The sequence below is a fragment of the Sesamum indicum genome, linkage group LG8, assembly GCF_000512975.1.
Source record: "Sesamum indicum cultivar Zhongzhi No. 13 linkage group LG8, S_indicum_v1.0, whole genome shotgun sequence".
Taxonomy (NCBI): Eukaryota; Viridiplantae; Streptophyta; class Magnoliopsida; order Lamiales; family Pedaliaceae; genus Sesamum; species Sesamum indicum.
The window spans coordinates 10,737,151-10,757,609 of record NC_026152.1 but is presented as its reverse complement, the minus strand read 5'-3'; the positions used below and the strand labels follow the sequence as shown (position 1 = coordinate 10,757,609).

At 35.4% G+C, this 20,459-nt stretch overlaps 3 protein-coding genes across 15 annotated transcripts; all 3 read left to right on the top strand.

Moving 5' to 3' along the window:
• On the top strand, positions 499 to 7,349 carry LOC105168222. 12 transcript variants are annotated; one of them, XM_020695912.1, is made up of 12 exons: positions 499 to 737; positions 2,071 to 2,123; positions 2,209 to 2,293; positions 2,392 to 2,562; positions 4,406 to 4,564; positions 5,149 to 5,229; positions 5,710 to 5,802; positions 6,001 to 6,093; positions 6,176 to 6,319; positions 6,545 to 6,652; positions 6,772 to 6,823; positions 6,916 to 7,349. In XM_020695912.1, exons 3-12 carry the CDS (start codon positions 2,243 to 2,245, stop codon positions 6,945 to 6,947), a joined length of 984 nt encoding a protein of 327 aa, XP_020551571.1. In that variant the 5' UTR covers positions 499 to 737; positions 2,071 to 2,123; positions 2,209 to 2,242; the 3' UTR covers positions 6,948 to 7,349. The 12 variants fall into 12 exon arrangements, with proteins under 12 accessions (XP_020551571.1, XP_020551570.1, XP_020551569.1 ...); XM_020695911.1 differs by having other exon boundaries at positions 2,192 to 2,293; XM_020695910.1 differs by having other exon boundaries at positions 499 to 1,959.
• LOC105168221 (protein LSM12 homolog A) lies at positions 9,169 to 12,125 on the top strand. Its single transcript, XM_020695915.1, has 5 exons — positions 9,169 to 9,360; positions 9,522 to 9,687; positions 9,846 to 9,926; positions 11,452 to 11,575; positions 11,678 to 12,125. Exons 1-5 carry the CDS (start codon positions 9,234 to 9,236, stop codon positions 11,723 to 11,725), a joined length of 546 nt encoding a protein of 181 aa, XP_020551574.1. The 5' UTR covers positions 9,169 to 9,233; the 3' UTR covers positions 11,726 to 12,125.
• On the top strand, positions 15,369 to 19,248 carry LOC105168220 (nucleobase-ascorbate transporter 7). Of its 2 annotated transcripts, XM_011088203.2 has the most exons (15): positions 15,369 to 15,572; positions 15,845 to 16,018; positions 16,230 to 16,327; positions 16,420 to 16,596; positions 16,687 to 16,787; positions 16,912 to 16,987; positions 17,080 to 17,139; positions 17,268 to 17,452; positions 17,634 to 17,730; positions 17,848 to 17,934; positions 18,075 to 18,133; positions 18,230 to 18,321; positions 18,413 to 18,490; positions 18,607 to 18,767; positions 18,883 to 19,101. In XM_011088203.2, exons 2-15 carry the CDS (start codon positions 15,904 to 15,906, stop codon positions 19,099 to 19,101), a joined length of 1,605 nt encoding a protein of 534 aa, XP_011086505.1. In that variant the 5' UTR covers positions 15,369 to 15,572; positions 15,845 to 15,903. The 2 variants fall into 2 exon arrangements, with proteins under 2 accessions (XP_011086505.1, XP_011086504.1); XM_011088202.2 differs by lacking the exon at positions 15,369 to 15,572 and having other exon boundaries at positions 15,579 to 16,018; positions 18,883 to 19,248.

Sequence of the window (20,459 nt, the reverse complement as noted above, 5' to 3'; positions counted from 1 at the left end):
AAAAAAAATACTATAACCAATATTATTATTTTTAAATATAATAATTGTGGTTTTATCGTAATAATATTCTAAAAGAATATCACGATTTTCTAATCATAAGAATATATATATTAAAAAAAAAATTGTATTTTATAACTTTATACGTGCATGTTTACTTTAAAAATAAAAAATTAAATGATTAGTATACTTTTAATTTTTATATATCGAAAGAATATTATTTTATTACCACATTTTACATGTAAGTTAACATACAATATATATATATATATATATTCGAAATTTAAATAGAATTACATAAATTTATACATAATTTAATATAAGTATAATTGTATTTTAGGTCCCAAAAGATTAGAGAATTTGTACTTTTAATCTTCTTTTATGAAATTAATATCTTTTAATTGTTAATCACAGCAAGTGTGATCGCATGTACTAATTCTCTAGGATCAAATATGTTCAATTTTGGGATCATATCTACAATTTTCTTTTGACAAATTATAATTTTGGTCCTACAGTTTATGGGGCGGATCCTCACTTGACCCGCAGGCCATTCCTAAACCCTAGTCGTCCATACCCATTCAAGCTGCTTGCTCAAGCCTCAAACTTTAAATCACCTCCATTCCTCTCCGCGACGTCCGTCGCCGGTACCGCTTATATACCGGCGATCCGCGGAACTGTAACCGCTACCGTCTTAAAGTGGACGGCCAAAAAGCTCAAGTTTTCTCCAGCTATTTCATTGGGTAAGGGCAGTTTCTTTCCGTTTATATTAGGTTTTTTCAATTTTATAGCTCCTTTCTGTCCTTGAGTTTTGAGTTTGTATGATTTGTTTACGGTATGGTTATTTTTTACAGAATGATTGCGTGTTATTTGGTGATTTATTATTGGCTTGCTACGTTAGCTTTTGTGCTTTGCTGTTGTTTAGGAGCCTTTCCTCTCATAATATTATTGTCAAAATTGCGCTTGTGCAGCAAGAACTGCAGACTTCTGTATAATTTGAGTTCGATTTCTAGTAATTGAGCTGAATATTTTATCCATTTGCTGTAATCGATCATTGCTTACTTTTTAATTTGACTTTTATCTGTTGTTTAAGGCTCTAGTAGTATGTCTTCAATTATGGATTTAGAGCGGAAACTAGAATCGGTCTGTTACACGTTGTACTTCTTTTCTTTAAGTTCCAGTTTTGAAGCTTGAATATAATGTCAATTTTCCCCAAGTTGATTATTCTGTCTTTCAATGATATGCAGAAAGTTTTCCTCTTTACAACGGCTCATGGCCTGTGTATGATTGTTTGTTCTACATGCATATATTGCATATTTATGTTTTCATGAGGGTAGGATAGTTATGCAAATTTTTGTTGCGGTAAACCTGGCAATTATGTGGTTAATATTTGATTGCTATTTTTTATTCTATTCTTTTTAATAATTCTAATATTAAAAATCATATATAATAACAAAAATAACCTGTTCAATAAAAAAATACAAAAAAATATATAGTTTCACTAACCTGTTGCAGCCAGAACTCTATTTGGGGGAAAAAGAAGTAAAAATGTTTCTTTTCGACAAAGGCTTATTTATATTGATATAGGAGGGCATAAATGACATTGCCCCAAGCCCGAATTGACCAAAAAGCAAAAAATATGATCAATGTTCGCACTTCAACACGTGCAACACAACCACCGTAAAAAATACACAAGTAGGATTGTTTGCTGAGTTTTATAAAATACAGGATTTTAGCTTTTTTGTTGAGATAAGGGTGCTTTTTTGCATTTTACCCAATAAAATATGAGAACACCCAACAAAGATTTATGTTAAAGAAAAATAAAAAGAAAAAGGAAAGAAAGAAAATCAATTGCAGAGAGGCAGAGCGGAGCTATGGCGATGGAAGCTCAGGCCAGGGTGAAGAATTTGCTGTGGGCTGTATACTATCAATCAAGACCACCCTCGGGAGGAGTTGCAAGGCCAAGTTATCACCTTTTACCACCCATCCAACCTCCTCGTCCTTCATATCCTTCCAAAATCCAAATTTTGTGTAAATTTTATGTACAATGCTAACTTTAAATGAATATGCATGCAGGAAGAGAAATTGACGAAATGGACGAATAGAGGCACAGCTTAATGCAGGACCATGTAGTTGTTGTTTTGTATTTTGGTTCATTTCATGGGTTTCTGGATGACAACAATACAATTTGTTTTAGGAAAATCTGGAGAACAGGCGGGATAAAGTCTTGGAATGATCAGTCTGTTCCATGCATGTCGATCAACTGTGTTATCAAGGACTAGCCTGTCTGTTACAAAGAGTACGACTCGTAAATATATTTTGCCTTCATGGAGAAAAAGCTTGCACCATTCAGGTTCTAGAACAGTAAATTTGGAATTGTTGTTTACAAGATTTCAGCTTCGGTGCTATTCATCAAAAAAGTCTAGTGGAGGTAGTTCCCGTAAGCGGAAACTTGACCCCAAACCAGTAATGAAGGACGACAAGGAAGCATTTTTTGTTGTCCGCAAGGGTGATCTTGTGGGAGTTTATAAAAGCTTAAGTGATTGTCAAGCTCAAGTTGGAACATCGGTAATTACTAGTTCTCCAAACTTTGATGTGGATTTACTATGAATTCCTTTTTGATTTTATGGGCATTCTTGTGGTGATTCATAAAATTTGTAAGCCCCTTAAATCTGATTGTGCATGTGATCGTTCTCCAAATTGTTAATCTTTCCATTTTGTCTTCCTGTCCTATTAAGGATGCTTCACATTAATGGCTGCTTGCTCATAATATATCCCCTTTTCCCAACTTACGTCCATCTAACACGTAAATAAATAGTGTAGTCGTAAAGACCTACCATGTCTGTGACTATGTCTTGCTTGGTAAACCATCTCAAGTGAATCAGATACTGGACATAATACCTGAAATACATAAACAAATGCCAAAACTTTGCATGATCAACTTTTGGTTCATTCTGGGGTGCTTTATAAACTTATCTTTTATTTGCTTCCATTTTGCGAAACCATTTCTGCCAACTTGTGGATGTTTTATGGTTTACTCATTTTCTGGAATTGTCTTATGGAGATACTTCCTGAAAGCAGTCCTATTTTCATAATTTTCACTCTATTGTTCAAAAGCTATACATCATTGTCAGAAGATAAGACTTCATTTCTGGAGAACTTATTTCATCAGAAACAATTAACACAGTCATGTTCTCTTAAAATGAAATACCAAGTCGCCTATCAGCTCAATTGCTAAAGTTATGCCTCACTAGTCCAATTTCTGGTTTTCTACACATTCCCTAGTGAACATTGTGAAAACATTTTTATGAAGTATTTTTCAAGTGAAGATGAAATGAACCCAGAGATAGCATTAGAATCTTTGTAGTGAACATCCATTGATGCTGGAAATTCAGGTAGTAAAGCTACCTACCTTTTCAGTGTGCTGTTGAAATCCATTAATATATAAAACATATACTTGAATAGCGTCATAGTGAACTAAATAAGGTAACAGGCGAATATATACCCTGTAGTTGCTCCCGCAGAGTCTGAGAAACACAAGATCAACATTTAATCCCCATCTGATTTTATCTTTTTTCCCCCTAATACCATCAATGGTTAAACTGGGAGATTTGGTGTGGAATTTCAGAGACATTGCCATGAACTCCTAATACAGGCAATCCTACACCTCCTGTGGTGAACCATGTTCTGCATAACATTTTCTAGTATGGATGTTATAGGAGCAAGTTTATAAAGTCCGTTTAACTTGTCATCTTTATTGAATTTACACCGCTTATTTTCCTCATTCCTACCTAATGAGAACACAGTCTGTCAGTGCATTAAGACATAATAGTTATAGGGAATGAATGCATATTATTACCAATTTGATTAAGGGCCAAGCACTTACCATGACTATTTAGAAATCTGATATTGTGGACACTTTCAGAAACATTTACTTTTGTTTTTTTTATTTTGTCGAATCCATGATTCTTCCTTTTAGATTGTGCTGGTTTTATCAGTTGCAGGAACTGCATGTACGGGTTTGCGGATCCTTAACCTGTAGAATGTACGTTAAAACTAATAAAGAATAAACCAAGTTGAGAATCGTGTTTAATAGAGAATCTTTTCACATGCTCAGCTTAGTTACCTGATTGGTTTTTTTCCTTAAATTCATCCGTAGAACGGTAGAAGTTTCAAATAATACTTTTTGTATGAGTTGGCATTAACTCTCTGTCTCTTTCTCTACTTATCTCGAACTATCCAGAGAGTAAAACCTGTTGCATTGTTATAATATGTTAGCTAATTTAGATATCAAATTGTGGTTTATCTGATGTCACTTTGACATACTTGTCTCCTTCAAGTCTCTTTGAAGTAGTGGGTAATTGCTGTGTATTAATCAAGTTACTTGACTCTTCTCTTTATTTCCTGGCAGATATGCGACCCTGCTGTCAGTGTGTACAAAGGTTACTCCATGCCCAAGGACACTGAGAAGTATCTTATATCTTGTGGGCTTAAAAATGCTCTTTACTCAATCAGAGCTTCTGATCTTACTGAAGAACTTTTTGGCACTCTTGTCTCATGCCCTTTCCAGGTCAAGTGATCCATAAATATTTCTGACTATTTTTGTTAATCCTCCTATTTGGTAAAGTTATACTTTCTCGATGATTAAAACTGTGTAAAATGGATTGAACATGCTGCGGTGTGATTTTGATGTTCTTAATCTTCTTGGAGATGTTTATGGTGCATATGGTGCTTTATTGTGTCCTTTTAACATAGTGTTGACATTGGGCCTTGGTCTATCTGGAGGTCTGTTGGTGAAAATTCGTCATATCCTGCACTGGAGAGAAAGAGATATTGCTTGTTAATCATGATTGATCCCCCCATATGAATCATGCTATTCATTTCATTCACTTATTTTATTGCTGGGTCTTTCTCTAATAGAATCAAATGCTTTTGCCTTTACCAATAGTAGAAATTAAGTCATAGATTGTATGTTCCGCAAACTCAATGCTAGTTACATTCTCTATTGTGGCGGAGTCAACAAAATTTATGGCATATGTTTAAGAATCCTGTGTGGCCTTGTAACGAGGAAAATCTGGGTATGAAAACATAATATTGTGAATACTACTGTTTTTCAGTTACTTACATAATATTTCATAATTTTGCATGTTGCAGCCTTCTTCTTCTAGAGGTGAAACATCTAGTGAGCCCGTGACAAAGAAGAGGTCACAGGAAGCTCTGTGGTCGGAATATGGGGTAAGAGAGATCATTATCCAATGTCTGGTTGATTCTCAGTCACTAGATTGCACAAGGTGCAGCAAAATTCAAGATATGGAGTTCTTCCTTAACATGTATAAGCAGAAAAAAAGAATATCTGCAATCTTTCTTTTCCAGATACCTGTCATCATGGAGTGTGTCAGGCTGAAGATTTTCTAGTATAAATACAATATAGTGAATTAGCACATCTCCCACTTCCCAACTTCCATAGAAGGAAAAAGAGAAAATGAGAAAAAGAAATATTTGCTTTTAACGGGAGAAAAGAAGTGTCTTGTAGAACATCTTTACATGTGTGAGAAGTTATGGTGCATTAGTTTGTGTTTTGTTACTAATTCAAGTGTTCCGTTGGCTATAAATAATCTCTGGAGTCATGCAACTCTACACAAACTTACTAGTCCCTCTGTTTTCAATCATTTAGCATGGAGGACATGTTTGGTTTATAAACTTTATACTTTGCAGGAGGCTGTTGGACCTATGTTGACTTCAAATGATGCCTTAACAAAGCATTTCAAGTTAGAGCCTCATAGAGTCGACCAGAATCAATCAGTTTGTGTGAGTGGTCCATGATTGGGCATTTCATAATAAACGACGCTTTCCTCTTGTATTAGTTAGCTAAGAGCCCCTCTAAATGTTGCTGAACTCATGGTTAAAAAGAATCTTAGAAACCTTGTACAATTCAGGTAATAAGTATCTGAAAGAAATGAATCATCTTTCTATATTCTAAAAGGTGATCCTTGTACTCCTTAACAGCGGTCTTGCACTCTTGAGTTTGACGGAGCTTCGAAAGGAAATCCTGGACAAGCTGGGGCTGGAGCTGTACTACGATCGGATGATGGAAATTTGGTAAGTAAATGCTTGTTTGAGAGGTTGTGTGTCTTTATTGCTCTGGTGATAACATATAAATCTAACATTTTTTTCATGTTAGATTTGTAGGTTGCGTGAAGGCTTAGGCATCGCCACCAATAATGTTGCTGAATATCGTGGCTTTATATTAGGGTTGAAATATGCACTTGGAAAAGGTTTTACAAGTGTTCGAGTTCGAGGTGACTCCAAACTTGTTTGCATGCAGGTATATGTCCCCTTTACCCCGTTCAAGTGTTACTGCACGCAAGCTGATGGGATGGGGAAATGGTCATCAAGTGCTATATGTTAAATATGTTATCAACTATTGGTCTACAGATACATATTCCAATTCTCTTGTTCAATGCACACAATTGCCACACGAATTTTCCATGCCTCCAGCCTTTTGCTTTTCTTAATAAATGTCGCATCTAAGCAATGATTTCATGTACAGATTCAGGGACTATGGAAGGTCAAAAACCAAAATATCTCCAGCTTGTATGAAGAGGCAAAAAAATTGAAGGATAGGTTTCTTTCTTTCCAAATTATTCACATTCTAAGGGTAAGATCAGAAGCAAGACATTCTCTCTGCTTAGTTTAACTCAGTTTGTCCCGATTAATCCACCTTGCATATATCAGTCCCGTTATTGAAACTAACGTGTTACTTTTATCCTCTTGAAGGACTTAAATTCTGAGGCCGATGCCCAGGCTAACTTGGCTGTCGATCTTGCTGGTAAGAGCTTCTTCCCCTACCTGGCCTACCATATTCTTATTCTGTTATCAAACTCTATCCATCAATTCATTTGGATCTCTACATGACTGCAGAGGGACAGGTTCAGGAAGAGATTGATAAATAGCTCTTCCAAGTCAAGATCAAGAACGCTGAACCCGCATGGCTCTTCCTCTCCGAGGTCTTTAATTTTAGGTGTTGATTAGACTCCTCGGATCGTAATCCAACAGCTGCTAACACCAGTGCATAAAAAAGGAATTCTTTGTGTGAAGTTTCTTGTTTTATCTCCATATTTATTCGCTGGTTGTAACCACTTAATCTGCAGGCATTATTGATATTACCGCAATTTTGAACAGTTTAATTGGGCTGTAAAGTAGTATTAGGCTTTTGGCTCTTAGTTCTCTCGCATGATCTCATTCTCATCGTACATAGCCAATACAAAGTAGTCGGAAAACAGTGGGAAGATGTAACTTTCTTGGGTTATGCAATGGAACAATTGTGGCTGCCTGCTGCCGCTGCATTTTATGCATATTGTGCTTAATCTCATTTTCTTCCCCCAATGATAAATGCTTTTTCATGTGTGGATATATTAGAAATATGTATGTATATATATGTTATTTGTATAAAAATTATGTCATTATTTTATTTGAAAAGAATATGTTATGTATGGATTTAATATTTTTTTCTGATCTTGTACCCAACCAAATATGGCCCTTTGTGGAAGCAACAGATTGCTAAGTTAGTAATAAGCCAATTTGGGATGTATATAGATTTTTTCAGTTTTTTTTGTTAATATTAACAATTTAGATGAATTTTGATTCACGAAGGATTTTTTTGTTAGATAGAAGCAAAGTTTAGTGGTGTTAAATATAATTTTTCAAACTATAGAAAATTTATGTATAAGTATACCAAATTTTAAGGGAGGGAAATGTAATTATCCCTAAAATAAATAGGGGAAGGGTTCCACTTTTTTTTGGTTTATAAGGACTTCTTGCCCTACCAAAGTAATTCTGTCGGTTCATACTTAATTTAATATAGGAAAAGTTGCATTTTAGATCTTATTGGACAAGAGAATTTGCACCTTTGATCTTGTATGTATGGATTTAATATTTTTTGTTTCATATGATTAAAAATCGTTACAAATATGGTTTTCTGCACTAATTTTATAGAACCAAATATGTTAAGTTTTGTGATCATATCTTCAACTTTCTTTTGGCAATTTGTACTTTTGGTTCTACACTTGATGGGATTAACATTTTTTGTCCTACATAATTAAAAAATATTGCATAATTTTTTAATTTTGTGCGACAAAAATATTAAACTCATAAAGTATGAGATCAAAAAGTGCAAACTATAGTGTTCTATAGGACCAAAAATGCAAATTTACCACTATTATTTTTATCTTGCAGGACCAAAAATATTAAAATTCATAAAATACGGGACCAAAATACAATTTTGCTTTCGATATATAAGTTACAACTTCATACATGTTAACGGGTTGATGTCGGGGTCAAGTTCGAATACAAGACCCGCCCTACTTCTGAAACACCATGGGTACTTGGCCTGCAGGCCGTTCCTAAGCTAGTAAGCCCTAGTCGTCCACGACTTGAGCCCTTCAAACTGCTTGCTCAAGCCTCAAACTTTAAATCACCTCCATTCCTCTGCGCGACGTCTGTCGCCGGTACCACTTATATAGCGGCGATTCGCGGAACTATAACCGCCACCGTCTTACAGTGGACGGTCAAAAAGCTCAAGTTTTCTCCAGCTATTTCATTGGGTAAGGGCCGTTTCTTTCCGTTTATATTAGATTTTTTTTTTCCCCAAATTTGTAGCTCTTTATATATCTTTGAGTTTTGAGTTTGTCTGATTTGTTTACGGTATAGTGATGTTTTACAGAATGATAATTGCGTGTTATTTGGTGATTCATTGGCTTGCTACGTTAGCTTTTGTGCTTTGCTGTCCTGTTGTTTAGGAGCCTTTCTCTAATTTAAAAAAGTCATAAATAAATAATGAAAATAACATGTTTAATAAATAATTGCAGCCCCAGCCAGAACTCAATGTGAGGGAAAAAGAAGTAAAAATGCGTATTTTCAAAAAATGCTTATTTATATTGATATAAGACACGTAAGAAGTGGCCAAAAAGCAAAAAATAATCTTCACACTCCACATAACCCCAGAAGAAATACACAAAAACAAAATAGGATTTTTTGCGGAGTTCTATAAAATACAGGGTACTAATTAGGCTATTTTCATATCACAGGGGATTTTAGCAATTTCGTTGAAATAAAGGGGCTTTTTTGCGTTTTACCCGACAAAATATTATACACCAACAAAGATTTATATTAAAGAGAAAACAAAAAGAAAAAGGAAAGAAAGAAAATCAATTGCAGAGAGGCAGAGCGGAGCAACGGCAATGGAAGCTCAGGCGCAGGGTGAAGAATTTGCTGTGGGCTGTATGCTATCAATCAAGACCACCCTCGGAGAGGAGTTCCAAGGCCAAGTTATCACCTTTGACCGCCCATCCAACCTCCTCGTCCTTCATATCCTTCCAAAATCCCATTTTTGTGTAAATTTTATGTACAATGCTAACTTTAAATGAATATGCATGCAGGAACATTCATTATTTTGTTGTAATTCTTTCTGGGTTTCTTGAATTTAGTCCTCTTTTGGGTAATTCTTTAACTTTAGTTTGGAAGATTACAAGAGGGAGTGAAATCTGGGGCAGGACCAAAGAGGAATATAAGGCTACTCAAGGCTAATTATATCAAAGAATTCAGCTTTTTAGGTCAAGGGGAAGACCCACTTGATGTTAATAAGTGTTTTCTTGATCTCAACACTCTTCAAGCTAGGGAGGAGTCTGCTATTAGGTAAAAGTCTCCAATTTAGCAGATGCCCACTTTCAATTTTTTGTTTTTATTTTAATTCTTGGATAATCTTTAGTATTTATTTGTAAGTTCTGGCACTGCTGATGGTGTGCTTTAGTGTTTGATTGTTTGGTTATGTTTTTGCTGATTTGGAATTTCAGACAAGCTGAGGCTGATGCTGAGAGGATTGGAGTGGGCGTTACTGCTGAGGCGCAGAGTCTTTTTGATGCTTTATCTAAAACGTAATGTGCCTTTTTTGCTTCTCTTTAATTGTTTTATTGTTTATTAATTCTTGAACTTAATTCTTTAGAACGATATTTCATTATGCCGAATGCTTCTACTTGGTCAAAGCTGAGTTCTTGCATTGGTTATGTACATCTCCTTTGTGTGGATTTGAGGTGGTACACTTATGATTGTCGTATTCGTTTATTCTGACACTGCTAATTGGAAGAGGTTGCTCTTGGAAAAAGAAATATGATAATCTTATTACAAGAGGAGGTCTCTCAGTTCATGTTGAATAAAAGAAAATGCGGCTGCTGTCTTGCCATTGTTAAACAAATCAAATATAAGTTTATTGATGGCTGAATGTTACTGCTCTACTTGATCTTTCTAATGATCAGAAGAAACATTAGTGGGCAAATGATTCAACTTTACCTAATATTATTTTTTGGCACTTCAAACATTCTTGTCTCTTAGTTTCTTGATCTAGGTATGTTTTGATCTTCATCTTCTATGTTTACTGTTGCACCTTACACTTTGTCAAGCAACTGTCATAAGGTTTACTTTGATGTGATTTACTCATATTCATCTTTATATGCTTTATTGTGAAGTTCAGACTCCATAACTCTTTTGCTGAAAGATTCATTTCCTATGAAAGTAGCTTTATATGATATATAGCTTTTACCATCATTTGCATTCTAAACATAGCAAATGGATATGCGATGCTTCTTCTTTCCAGCAGCTATACTTTATGCCATTGACTATGTTTTAGTACTCTGCTTTTCTCCATGTGTTTTTATGCAGGCATATAATTGGAGATATTATCCAATGTGAACATGTAGGAAAATGTTTTGATATTTGAGGAACTATATGGAATGATGAATGTTTATGGCTGATTTCCCCAGATTGTTTAGTCAATAATATAAATAGTAACTCCTTAATATTCAAACCTCTTTGCTTGTAACAATCTGATAACTCCAATTTGATACTTTGTGAGACGCAGCAGTGATATAAAAACTTGTTAATGTTGTACCGCAAATGATTAGATTATATTCTCGACTGAAGTACGTTCATCTTGCAGATACCCTCTGCTTGATAGATGACCCTCCATGTCTGTTAACCATTAACTAGCATATCCCTGGCCTATCAGATGAATGTGATTTGGAAAAATGACTTCATCGCCTTGCTTGTATAGACAATATCCCTTTTAATGTATGAGGAAGAGCTTAATATGTGTCAGGATGATGAAAAAGTAGGAGAATTGGTTGAAATGAGCTTCTATAATTCATTAGCTTACAGGATGCTGGATTTTGTACCTAAGATAACTGGGAAATTGGTTACAGTAGTTGATAATTGCTTTAGTTTTGTATAATTCTGATTCTTGGAAGCCTAAAAAGTGAAGGGTTTCCTGACTTATTTTTAATATTTATTTCCATAAATTGAACGGATTGATTGTTGACGATCTATGACTCTGTCTCCTCATTAGTCCTTTCCTTATATATTGTTGATGAACTGTCTCCAATATTAACGCCAAGGTAATTTGACCAGGCTTCCTGTTCGCTGGGATAAGACCACCATAGTTGTGATGAATGAAGTGCGTGTTAGCAGCCCCTATCTCCCTGAGTCAGTTACTGGAGGAACTCCTGCTGCCAATGAACGAGTACGGAAAGTGGTATGATACCTGGGAACCTAAAAAATTCGAGTCTTCTTAGAAGCATTTTGTGTTTGCTTATTTCTTCCATTGATCTGATTTATTCCGTTTTATTTTATTCAGCTTGAATTTGAGAAAAAGAGGTTGCAATCTCGGAATCTTGGTCAATGATGGATTGAGCTTCACCACATTCAAGCCAAAGATTTCGCTTTCGAACCCTGAGACTGCTAAGGCAAAGAGTTTCAGATATTGGGCAATGGTGGCGTTTATTTTGGCAAACCTCACTCGACGAGTGGATCCGAGGGATGTTGAGTTTCATAAACTTGTGGAGATTTATTGCTAAATTAGTTTTCCATCAAATAAGCAAAACTAATTTTAGAATTAGACCAAGGTAAACATGAACACCGAGAAACTTTCAGCAACAGCTGATATCGTTCTTTACAGTATGCGAACCAAGTAAACTGCTTCCTTGCTTAATTTATCGGTGGCGGGGCAGGTGTTCTTCCCAAGTTTATTTCCTTGATTCTCGAACTCTTGGATGGATCTAGTGTATAATGCTTTGTTCATCCAACACCATTGGATTTGAGACGAGCCGGAGATGAAAGCCACCGGCCACCCTTAATTTTGCCCATCAAAGTGCCACTGCAGTTCATGGCCATATTTGGTGCACTCGTTTTGGCAAACTGGATATCCAAAAAAATGAGACAATTTCTTGGCCACGGCTATGACAATACGCTACACAAAATAGGTAGCATTCATCATCAAACATCCATTTGCAAATTGCTTCTTTCTAAAGAAATGATTAACTGATTAGACGGTGATACTTTGTTCCTGTGAAAGATATGCTACGTACGGTTTTGACTCCCAATACTGTGATTAGGAGTTGGAAATCAGTTGATCCTTGAGACGGAAAAAAAGAAAAGATTGCTTCTTTATGAACTGTGTTGACAGTGTGAAGTAAGTTTTCAAACTGCCAACCGAAAAGAGGATGCTGCATATATGTACCATTGGCAAAAGCTTTAAATGTCAGCTGTCTTTACAGCCAGTAATGTTTCTGAAATATTCTTCATACTTGGATTTCTTTCTTTATTTATTTTTTTTTGCGATTTTGTTCAAATTTTGCCTTTTCATGTAATTTAATTTATTTTCATCTAATTTAATTTATCCTGAACCTTAAATCATATTATTTTCAGAATTTTGAAAAGTCATTTCTCTGTTATCTGCTTTAAAACATGTCATCAATATTCCAAACAATAATCAAATTCGAACACATATCTCAAATTAGCACTTCTTTTTCAAGAAAATTAAGTCTTCTTAATCTCCTAGTGACAATTTTTATTTTTAATTAAACATTGATGCTGCAAAAACCAGTGTAAAGTGGATTTGCGTATAACTTTTCTGATAAGATAAGATTGTCAGCCAATTATAAATTTTTACTAATCATATTCATCATTATATATTACATTTCTGCATTTATTATTGTGCAAATTTAAAACTTACGATAAAAAATAAATATTAATAATAAAATATAAGTGATAATTTTAAAGTAGTCTATTAGTGTGAATAATTGTGCATGAAGTTATCACAACAGATAATTACTGATACTTCTATATTGACAACTAAATAAAAGTAAAATGCAATGACAAATTATTTATTGTCACAAGGTTCTCATTATATATGTGTCTAATTTCTTGTAGTGACAACTTTATACACCATTTTTTGTTATTAATTTCTACTAACAACAAACTAATTCTGAAAAATAATAATCATTGTTGAAATTATAAAATTAATTACTGATATAAAACAAAATTATTGTCACTAAATATACATAATTAGTAATATTACGATATCACTAACTTTTTCATGTCATCAAACTTCTCTTTTTTCTTTTTTTTTTATGATGACTTTTGAAGAATTTAATATTTTATTCAATAAATTAACTAATTAAATTATGATAGGACAAAACTGGTTTTTCTGACTTTCACGTGCGCCTCACTTTTAAATTATAATCTAATTTAAATATATTTTTTAATTTTAAAAAATACGTGTGAATCATTTATTTATGTGATATTAATATACGACATAAAAAATATAGTAAAAGATCCCGAAAAATGTTTATTCATGGATTCTATAATACAAGACTGAGGGCCAACTATACTTAGCCACGTGTCCATCTATGGTTGTAGGTTTTTTTTTTTTTCTTTTCTGAAGGCATCTGGTTGTACTTCATCACCAAGTTATTAAGTGGGCTGCGAACCTAATTCCTGGTCTAGGAAATGGAATTTGATTTTTTAGGGTTCTTCTAGTTCTTGATTTGCTCTGACTTTTATTATTCTAAGTTGAGTATTTCCACTGAAGCTACCACTTTTCAAAAGGGTTGTAGAAGTTGCCAGCCAACCTTGTACATCAAGTTTTTAACAAATTATAAGTTTGAATTTTTCCCTTTCTACTCATAGCTATATATATAGGTCCCTCATTATATGAATATATTATCCAATGATTATTTCTATTGATCCAAGTTGGGGTCGAAGGTGATCCGATGATTTGAGTCAGATGGGGTGCAATGTCCGATGCATCGGAGGACCTATGGAGGTGGGGTTTGACTCTTGGTTCTTTGAATTGGATGTTGGATTTGACTTGCAACACAAGTCGTAGGCCACTTAGCCTCCGGCTAAAATCTTCCAATACTTAAATTAGAGATTCGCTTAGGATTATTACGGGATTGGGGAGCTAACACTTAAAGTAATTAATGCATTTATTACTAAATAAAATTGACTGGTATTTATAAAAAGCCAGGAATTGTATGAAGCTACATATCCTCTTACGAGCCCTTAGATGATAAAAACATGAAAGGTCATTATTCTCGATATTCAAGTTCATCTCAGCTAAGTAGAACCCCATCCAATTTAAAAAGGAAAAAATACAATTTAACCCCTTGTGATATTGCAAATATATAAATTATTCCTCTATGAATTTAAAATTAAGCAAATTTACCTGCCTAGACGGGAGGGTAAAATATTTTATTTTAAAAAATACAAAAGGGTAAATTACAATTGTTTTTCTACAAGGGTAATTTGCTCATTTACAATATCACATGGGTAAATTGCATTAAACCCAATTTAAAAACATGCGAATCCTTATTGTGTTTTGTTATTCTTTGGTCTTTCACGACCAAAATCGTCAAGTGCAGATTTCATAGTATTTAACCCCCATCACCTGTGTTAGACACGAAAAATGTACATACTACTTATGGATTTTATGTTAGAAACAGCCGAGAAATGTTAGGATTCATAAGTCTTGGAACATCATCGTCGCACATCATGTGAGGATTTCATAGTTTCATCTTGGTCGGTTTTGGCATGTTACTCGCATGCATGCATGTTGCTTCTACGTATTCATCGATCAACAGCATATCTACATAAGTGATTGCATATACAATGAGTGCAATCACGCATACATGTTCATATACTTGCTAGAAAGAATATATGTAATGAACAATTGCATGCCCTTTTGTAGTAAAATGGAATATATAATGTATAAGTGATATGATTAAGAAAGTTGGCAGATGCTCATCAACTTTATCTTTTACGTGAGAGAAGAACAAAGTGCTTATGACTGAAAATGCAAAGTTGATAAAGCCCACAAATTCAAATTAATTCTTTCTTTTTTCTTTAAATTTTTTTTTTGCCATTTCAAATGCATGTAGGTGATGTGAGAGAGAGAGAGAGAGAGAGAGAGAGAGAGAGAGAGAGAGAGAGAGAGAGAGAGAGAGCAAGAGAGAGAGAGAGAGAGAGAGAGAGAGAGAGAGAGAGATTCTCTTGGAAGGTGTTGCAGAGAGGCAGAGAGGGGCATTTTGGTTTCTTTTGTTTGCTTTTTTGCTCTTTACTCCCTCTTTCCTTTTCCCTCTCTCTTCTCATCTCAGCTTGCCCTCATCAGGCCCATATTCACATTTGCTTTATGATTTTCTTGAAGAAGGGTTTTGGCCCTTTTTGGCTGTAACACACTACCTACTTGTCAAGTACTCTTCACTTTGTTTTCATTCATTCGTAGTAGAAATTAGTACACTACTACACTAGTAGCTTCTGTTTGCATGGTTTCTTTTATTTGATCATTCATAGTGTCAAAAGGGGATTGCTTGATTAGTTCTTGAGTAATTAAGTTGTGGTAAAGGTTAATTGTGGGTGGGTTCATAATTAATGTTTTCTGGATTGAGAATTCTAAACCTTAGTGATTCTTGGAAACCATTGTTGTTTGAGGTGTTGTAATAATTGGGATTTGGGTAAATAATAGGTCTGGGAGTGCTTTAGTTTTACAGTCTGTGAAAAAGAGCATTAGAGGAAGGAGAAATCATGGCCGGAGGTGGAGCGGCTGCGCCACCACCAAAACAAGAGGAATTAGTACCACACCCGGTCAAAGATCAGCTCCCCGGAGTTTCTTACTGCATTGCCAGCCCACCTCCCTGGCGTTAGTTCTCTTCTTATTCTTGCATGTTTTTTTCTAATTTATGTTGGTTTCTTGGTACTTGAGTTCTTGCATGGTTGTCTTTTTTTCAATAATTTTGTACCTAATGTTCGCAGTTCTATGTCTTCTCTTGAGTCTTGCTGAATGAAAAGTGAACCAAAAAATAGAAATGATTTAGACTCCAATTCTGATTTATTAATGTTTGGAAATGAAGCTGAGGCCATACTGCTTGGGTTCCAGCACTTTCTTGTGATGCTTGGGACAACTGTTCTCATACCCTCCTATCTGGTTCCCCAAATGGGAGGAGGAAAAGTAAGGCTCTTACCGAAACCACTGAAGTATTTTGTCGAATTATACTAGTGTTTCATTATTTTAATCAAACAAATGATTGGTTACCCCTGTAGGAAGAGAAAGCTCTAATGATTCAGACCCTACAGTTTGTAGCTGGTCTGAATACATTAACTCAGACATTGTTCGGGACTCGACTACCTGCTGTTATTGGAGGTTCCTACACCTTTGTCCCCACGACTTTGTCAATCGTCTTGGCTGGTCGATATAGTGGCATTTTGGATCCTGAGGAGGTGATTAATTGATGAGTCGTTATGTAGTTTCTTTCACCCCTCTGGAAAGGCTATTTGTTAACTTGATGCCTGAATTTTTCTCTGTTACAGAAGTTCAGGAGGACCATGAGAGGAATTCAGGGGGCTATGATTGTTGCCTCGACTCTTCAGATTATCATCGGCTTTAGTGGCCTGTGGAGGAACGTAACCAGGTGAAGTATGGAAGCAAGACATTATAGCGGGAAAGCAAAAAAGAATTTGGGTTAGAGTGTATGATATTAATGGTCAGCTACTTAAAATTTGCTAATATAGTTCTATGTTCGTTCTGAATTTCAGGTTCTTGAGCCCCCTTTCTACGGTTCCATTGGTAGCTCTCACAGGATTTGGACTGTATGAGTTAGGCTTTCCTCTGGTAACATTATATATGTGGATCTTTGGATAATTAAGAGGAAATGTGCGTGTTCTTTTTTAACATGAAGTGCTCACAGATGTTTGTCTTTCCAGCTCACAAAATGCGTGGAGATTGGACTGCCTCAGCTTATCATACTTGTGATCTTCTCACAGGTGAGATTCAATCACATATTTTTACTACAAGGCTATCCTTTAGAATGCTTCTTTCACAAAAACTTTTTCTTTATATGATAACTTAAATACTATATATCCTAACATTACTTTATGAACTCATTTTGCAGTACTTACCACATGTGATGAAAGGCGGGAGAAATGTCTTTGATCGCTTTGCTGTGTTATTCTCAGTGGTCATTGTCTGGATATACGCCCACTTACTGACCGTTGGGGGAGCGTATAGGAATGTTGCCCAAGCAACTCAAGTTAGCTGCAGAACTGACCGTGCTGGGATTATAAGTGCTGCTCCTTGGTATGTGTAACCATAAAATCAAGATCAGTTGCAACTGTGTGTTATTTAAGTCTGCACATTACCGCTAGCACATAACGTTGTGTGTGAAAGAGTGACTGATTCCTGATGTTTCTAAGCTGGATGGGAAAATGTTGGCTGCCTTTAGCTGGAAACTGATAATTCTAAATCGATCCTGTTGCAGGATCAGAGTCCCTTACCCGTTCCAATGGGGAGCTCCTACTTTCAATGCTGGAGAATCGTTTGCCATGATGGCTACTTCCTTCGTAGCTCTTGTTGAGGTACATTGTTTTCTTTTTTTCCCTCTCAAAATAGTGAAATGCACTTCTGAAAGTTCTTGCTGGTCTTCGTATTAATTACCAGTTCGTGACGGTTCTTTCTCTGAATTCTGTTGATAGTCAACTGGTGCTTTCATTGCTGTGTCAAGGTATGCCAGTGCAACTCCATTACCACATTCAGTTCTTAGCCGTGGTGTCGGTTGGCAGGTAAACAGACTTAGTCGTTTTTCATTCATTACTTCATTATCCATTTACACCTTTGAAAGAAACTAAAAATCTTGGAGAAGTTCTTGAATTCTTTAGCTCTAACATGATGAATTAACTCTGAGTACTGCTGTTTATTCAAGGGTGTTGGCATACTGTTCTCTGGAATTTTTGGAACAGGAAACGGATCATCAGTGTCTGTGTAAGATTCTTCTCTATGCTCTCCTCCTAACAGAAACTTCACCTCACTCAATAACATCTATTACTGTCTGAAACTATAAAATCTCTCTTTGAACAGTGAAAATGCTGGTTTGCTTGGGTTGACACGAGTTGGAAGCCGAAGAGTGATACAAATATCTGCTGGTTTTATGATATTCTTCTCAATACTTGGCAAGTAGTCCGTCTAATCTCCGTTTTCCAGCTAACTAACCAGAAGGATTTCTTTCTATCGTTTGAATGCTTACCAGTTATTGCACATCAGGAAAATTTGGAGCTGTCTTTGCCTCAATCCCCGCACCGATCATTGCTGCTCTCTACTGCCTTCTCTTTGCCTATGTTGGTATGTAGTGGCATTACATATAATTATATCAACACCCTCTAAACTATGTAGATTCAAAATGAGTCTTTCCTGATTATATTATCCCATTGATATTCAATTTATATATGAATGAGCAGGAGCGGGTGGCCTTGGTTTCCTCCAGTTCTGCAACCTGAATAGCTTCAGAACAAAGTTCATTCTTGCATTCTCCATCTTCATGGGCTTATCCATACCGCAGTACTTCAACGAGTACCTATCTGTGAAGGGCTACGGCCCCGTTCACACGAATGCAAGATGGGTAAGCAGCCATATCACATGAACTGCAATCTCAACTCTAATAACCATCCCTTCACTGTTTTTGTGTTTAACCACTCTTATGTCTGAATTTGTAACGTTTTCATGGCTCTTGCCAGTTCAATGACATGATCAACGTTCCTTTCTCGTCTGAGCCATTCGTTGCGGGAGTGTTGGCGCTGGTTCTGGATGTAACGCTGCCCCCCAAGGACAACACAACGAGGAAGGACAGAGGCATGCATTGGTGGGACAAGTTCCGGTCTTACAAGACCGATACGAGGAGTGAGGAGTTCTATTCTCTCCCTCTCAATCTCAACAAGTTCTTCCCATCTGTGTAGTTCAAAGTGATAGAATGCACATCTGAGTGTGTGTGTTTTTTGATGAATGGCTCATTTTGGCTTCTATGACAACTTTTTCCTCTTCATATCAACTTGTACTTTCTCTAATGCCTTCTAATCCTAGTATCAAATGTTTGACAAGTTCAACTTTTACTTATGTTTTTAACTCAAAATTCACAAGAGTTTGATCTTAAAAGATGCTGTCAGACCCGTCTCGTTGTTATCTCTAATTATGCTTAATCTGGCCCAGTTAGGAATCCATCAGCCCAATAATGGTCCAATTTCGGCTCTAGTGCCAAAAGTGAGCAATGTCTCTGAAATTGAGATAACCGGCCCACTAACAACTATGGCCCAATTGTGCAGCTTGTTGGGTGCTCAATTATCTATACTATTATATATAAAAAAAAATTTGTCCTACAAAATTTTCAATACCAAATTTACCCTTTATTTTAATTTTTTTCTTTAAATTTTTTTGATCAAATTAGTAATATCAATATTTTTTAAATAATTTTACATTATATTTTTTTTTCTTTTAACCACCCACTACTAATATTTTTCTCTCAACTTTTACTTTTTCACATTTATTATAATTTATTCTTTTCACAATTTTTTTTTTTATTATCTCACACCAAGATTTTTTTATATACTCATGAGAACCGTATGCGTTGAAAAACTAGTACTCCTTTAATGCGACCATGATTAATAAACTTTTGGTATTATTATGTCTTACTTTAATCAATTGTCAATCAAAAAATTTCAGATACTTTTTACACAATATCTCAAGCATTAAGGCATCAAAAGTTTGGATGGTTTCTGTTCTGATTGTCATCACGACTCAAAACATGCTTCTGAAACGTTGATTGCTTACAACAGTATTTACAGATTACTCACTTACCATTATATTATACAAAATAATCGAACCCACAATGATTCGACTAATAATAGTTCGATCTAACTACCAATAGAGTTGATAAAATACTGAATGTTGTAGGTACACAATGAAAAAGAAGATAAGTTTGTGACTGAATCATAACACTAATATTGCCACTCTCTTTGACACCAGTTATTGAAATCAAGTGCAAGTAATAGGGTTTGTGTTAAAAGATGATATAAAGTAGAACATAATGCATGTGTGCATAGACATTGGAGGGACTTTTGAGCAATGTTGGGTACAAGTTCACGTGCATTATGTACAACTCATGGGGACATCTAGGAACATTTTAGCAAAATAGAATGGTTTTTGAGGCATCCAAGCAATGAGTTTGCCCAACATTTTTCCCTAAATGACTTGTCCATCATTGCATTATTGGACTTCTGCCTCTTTACATATTTTTACATAGTTAAGGTATGGAAATTCT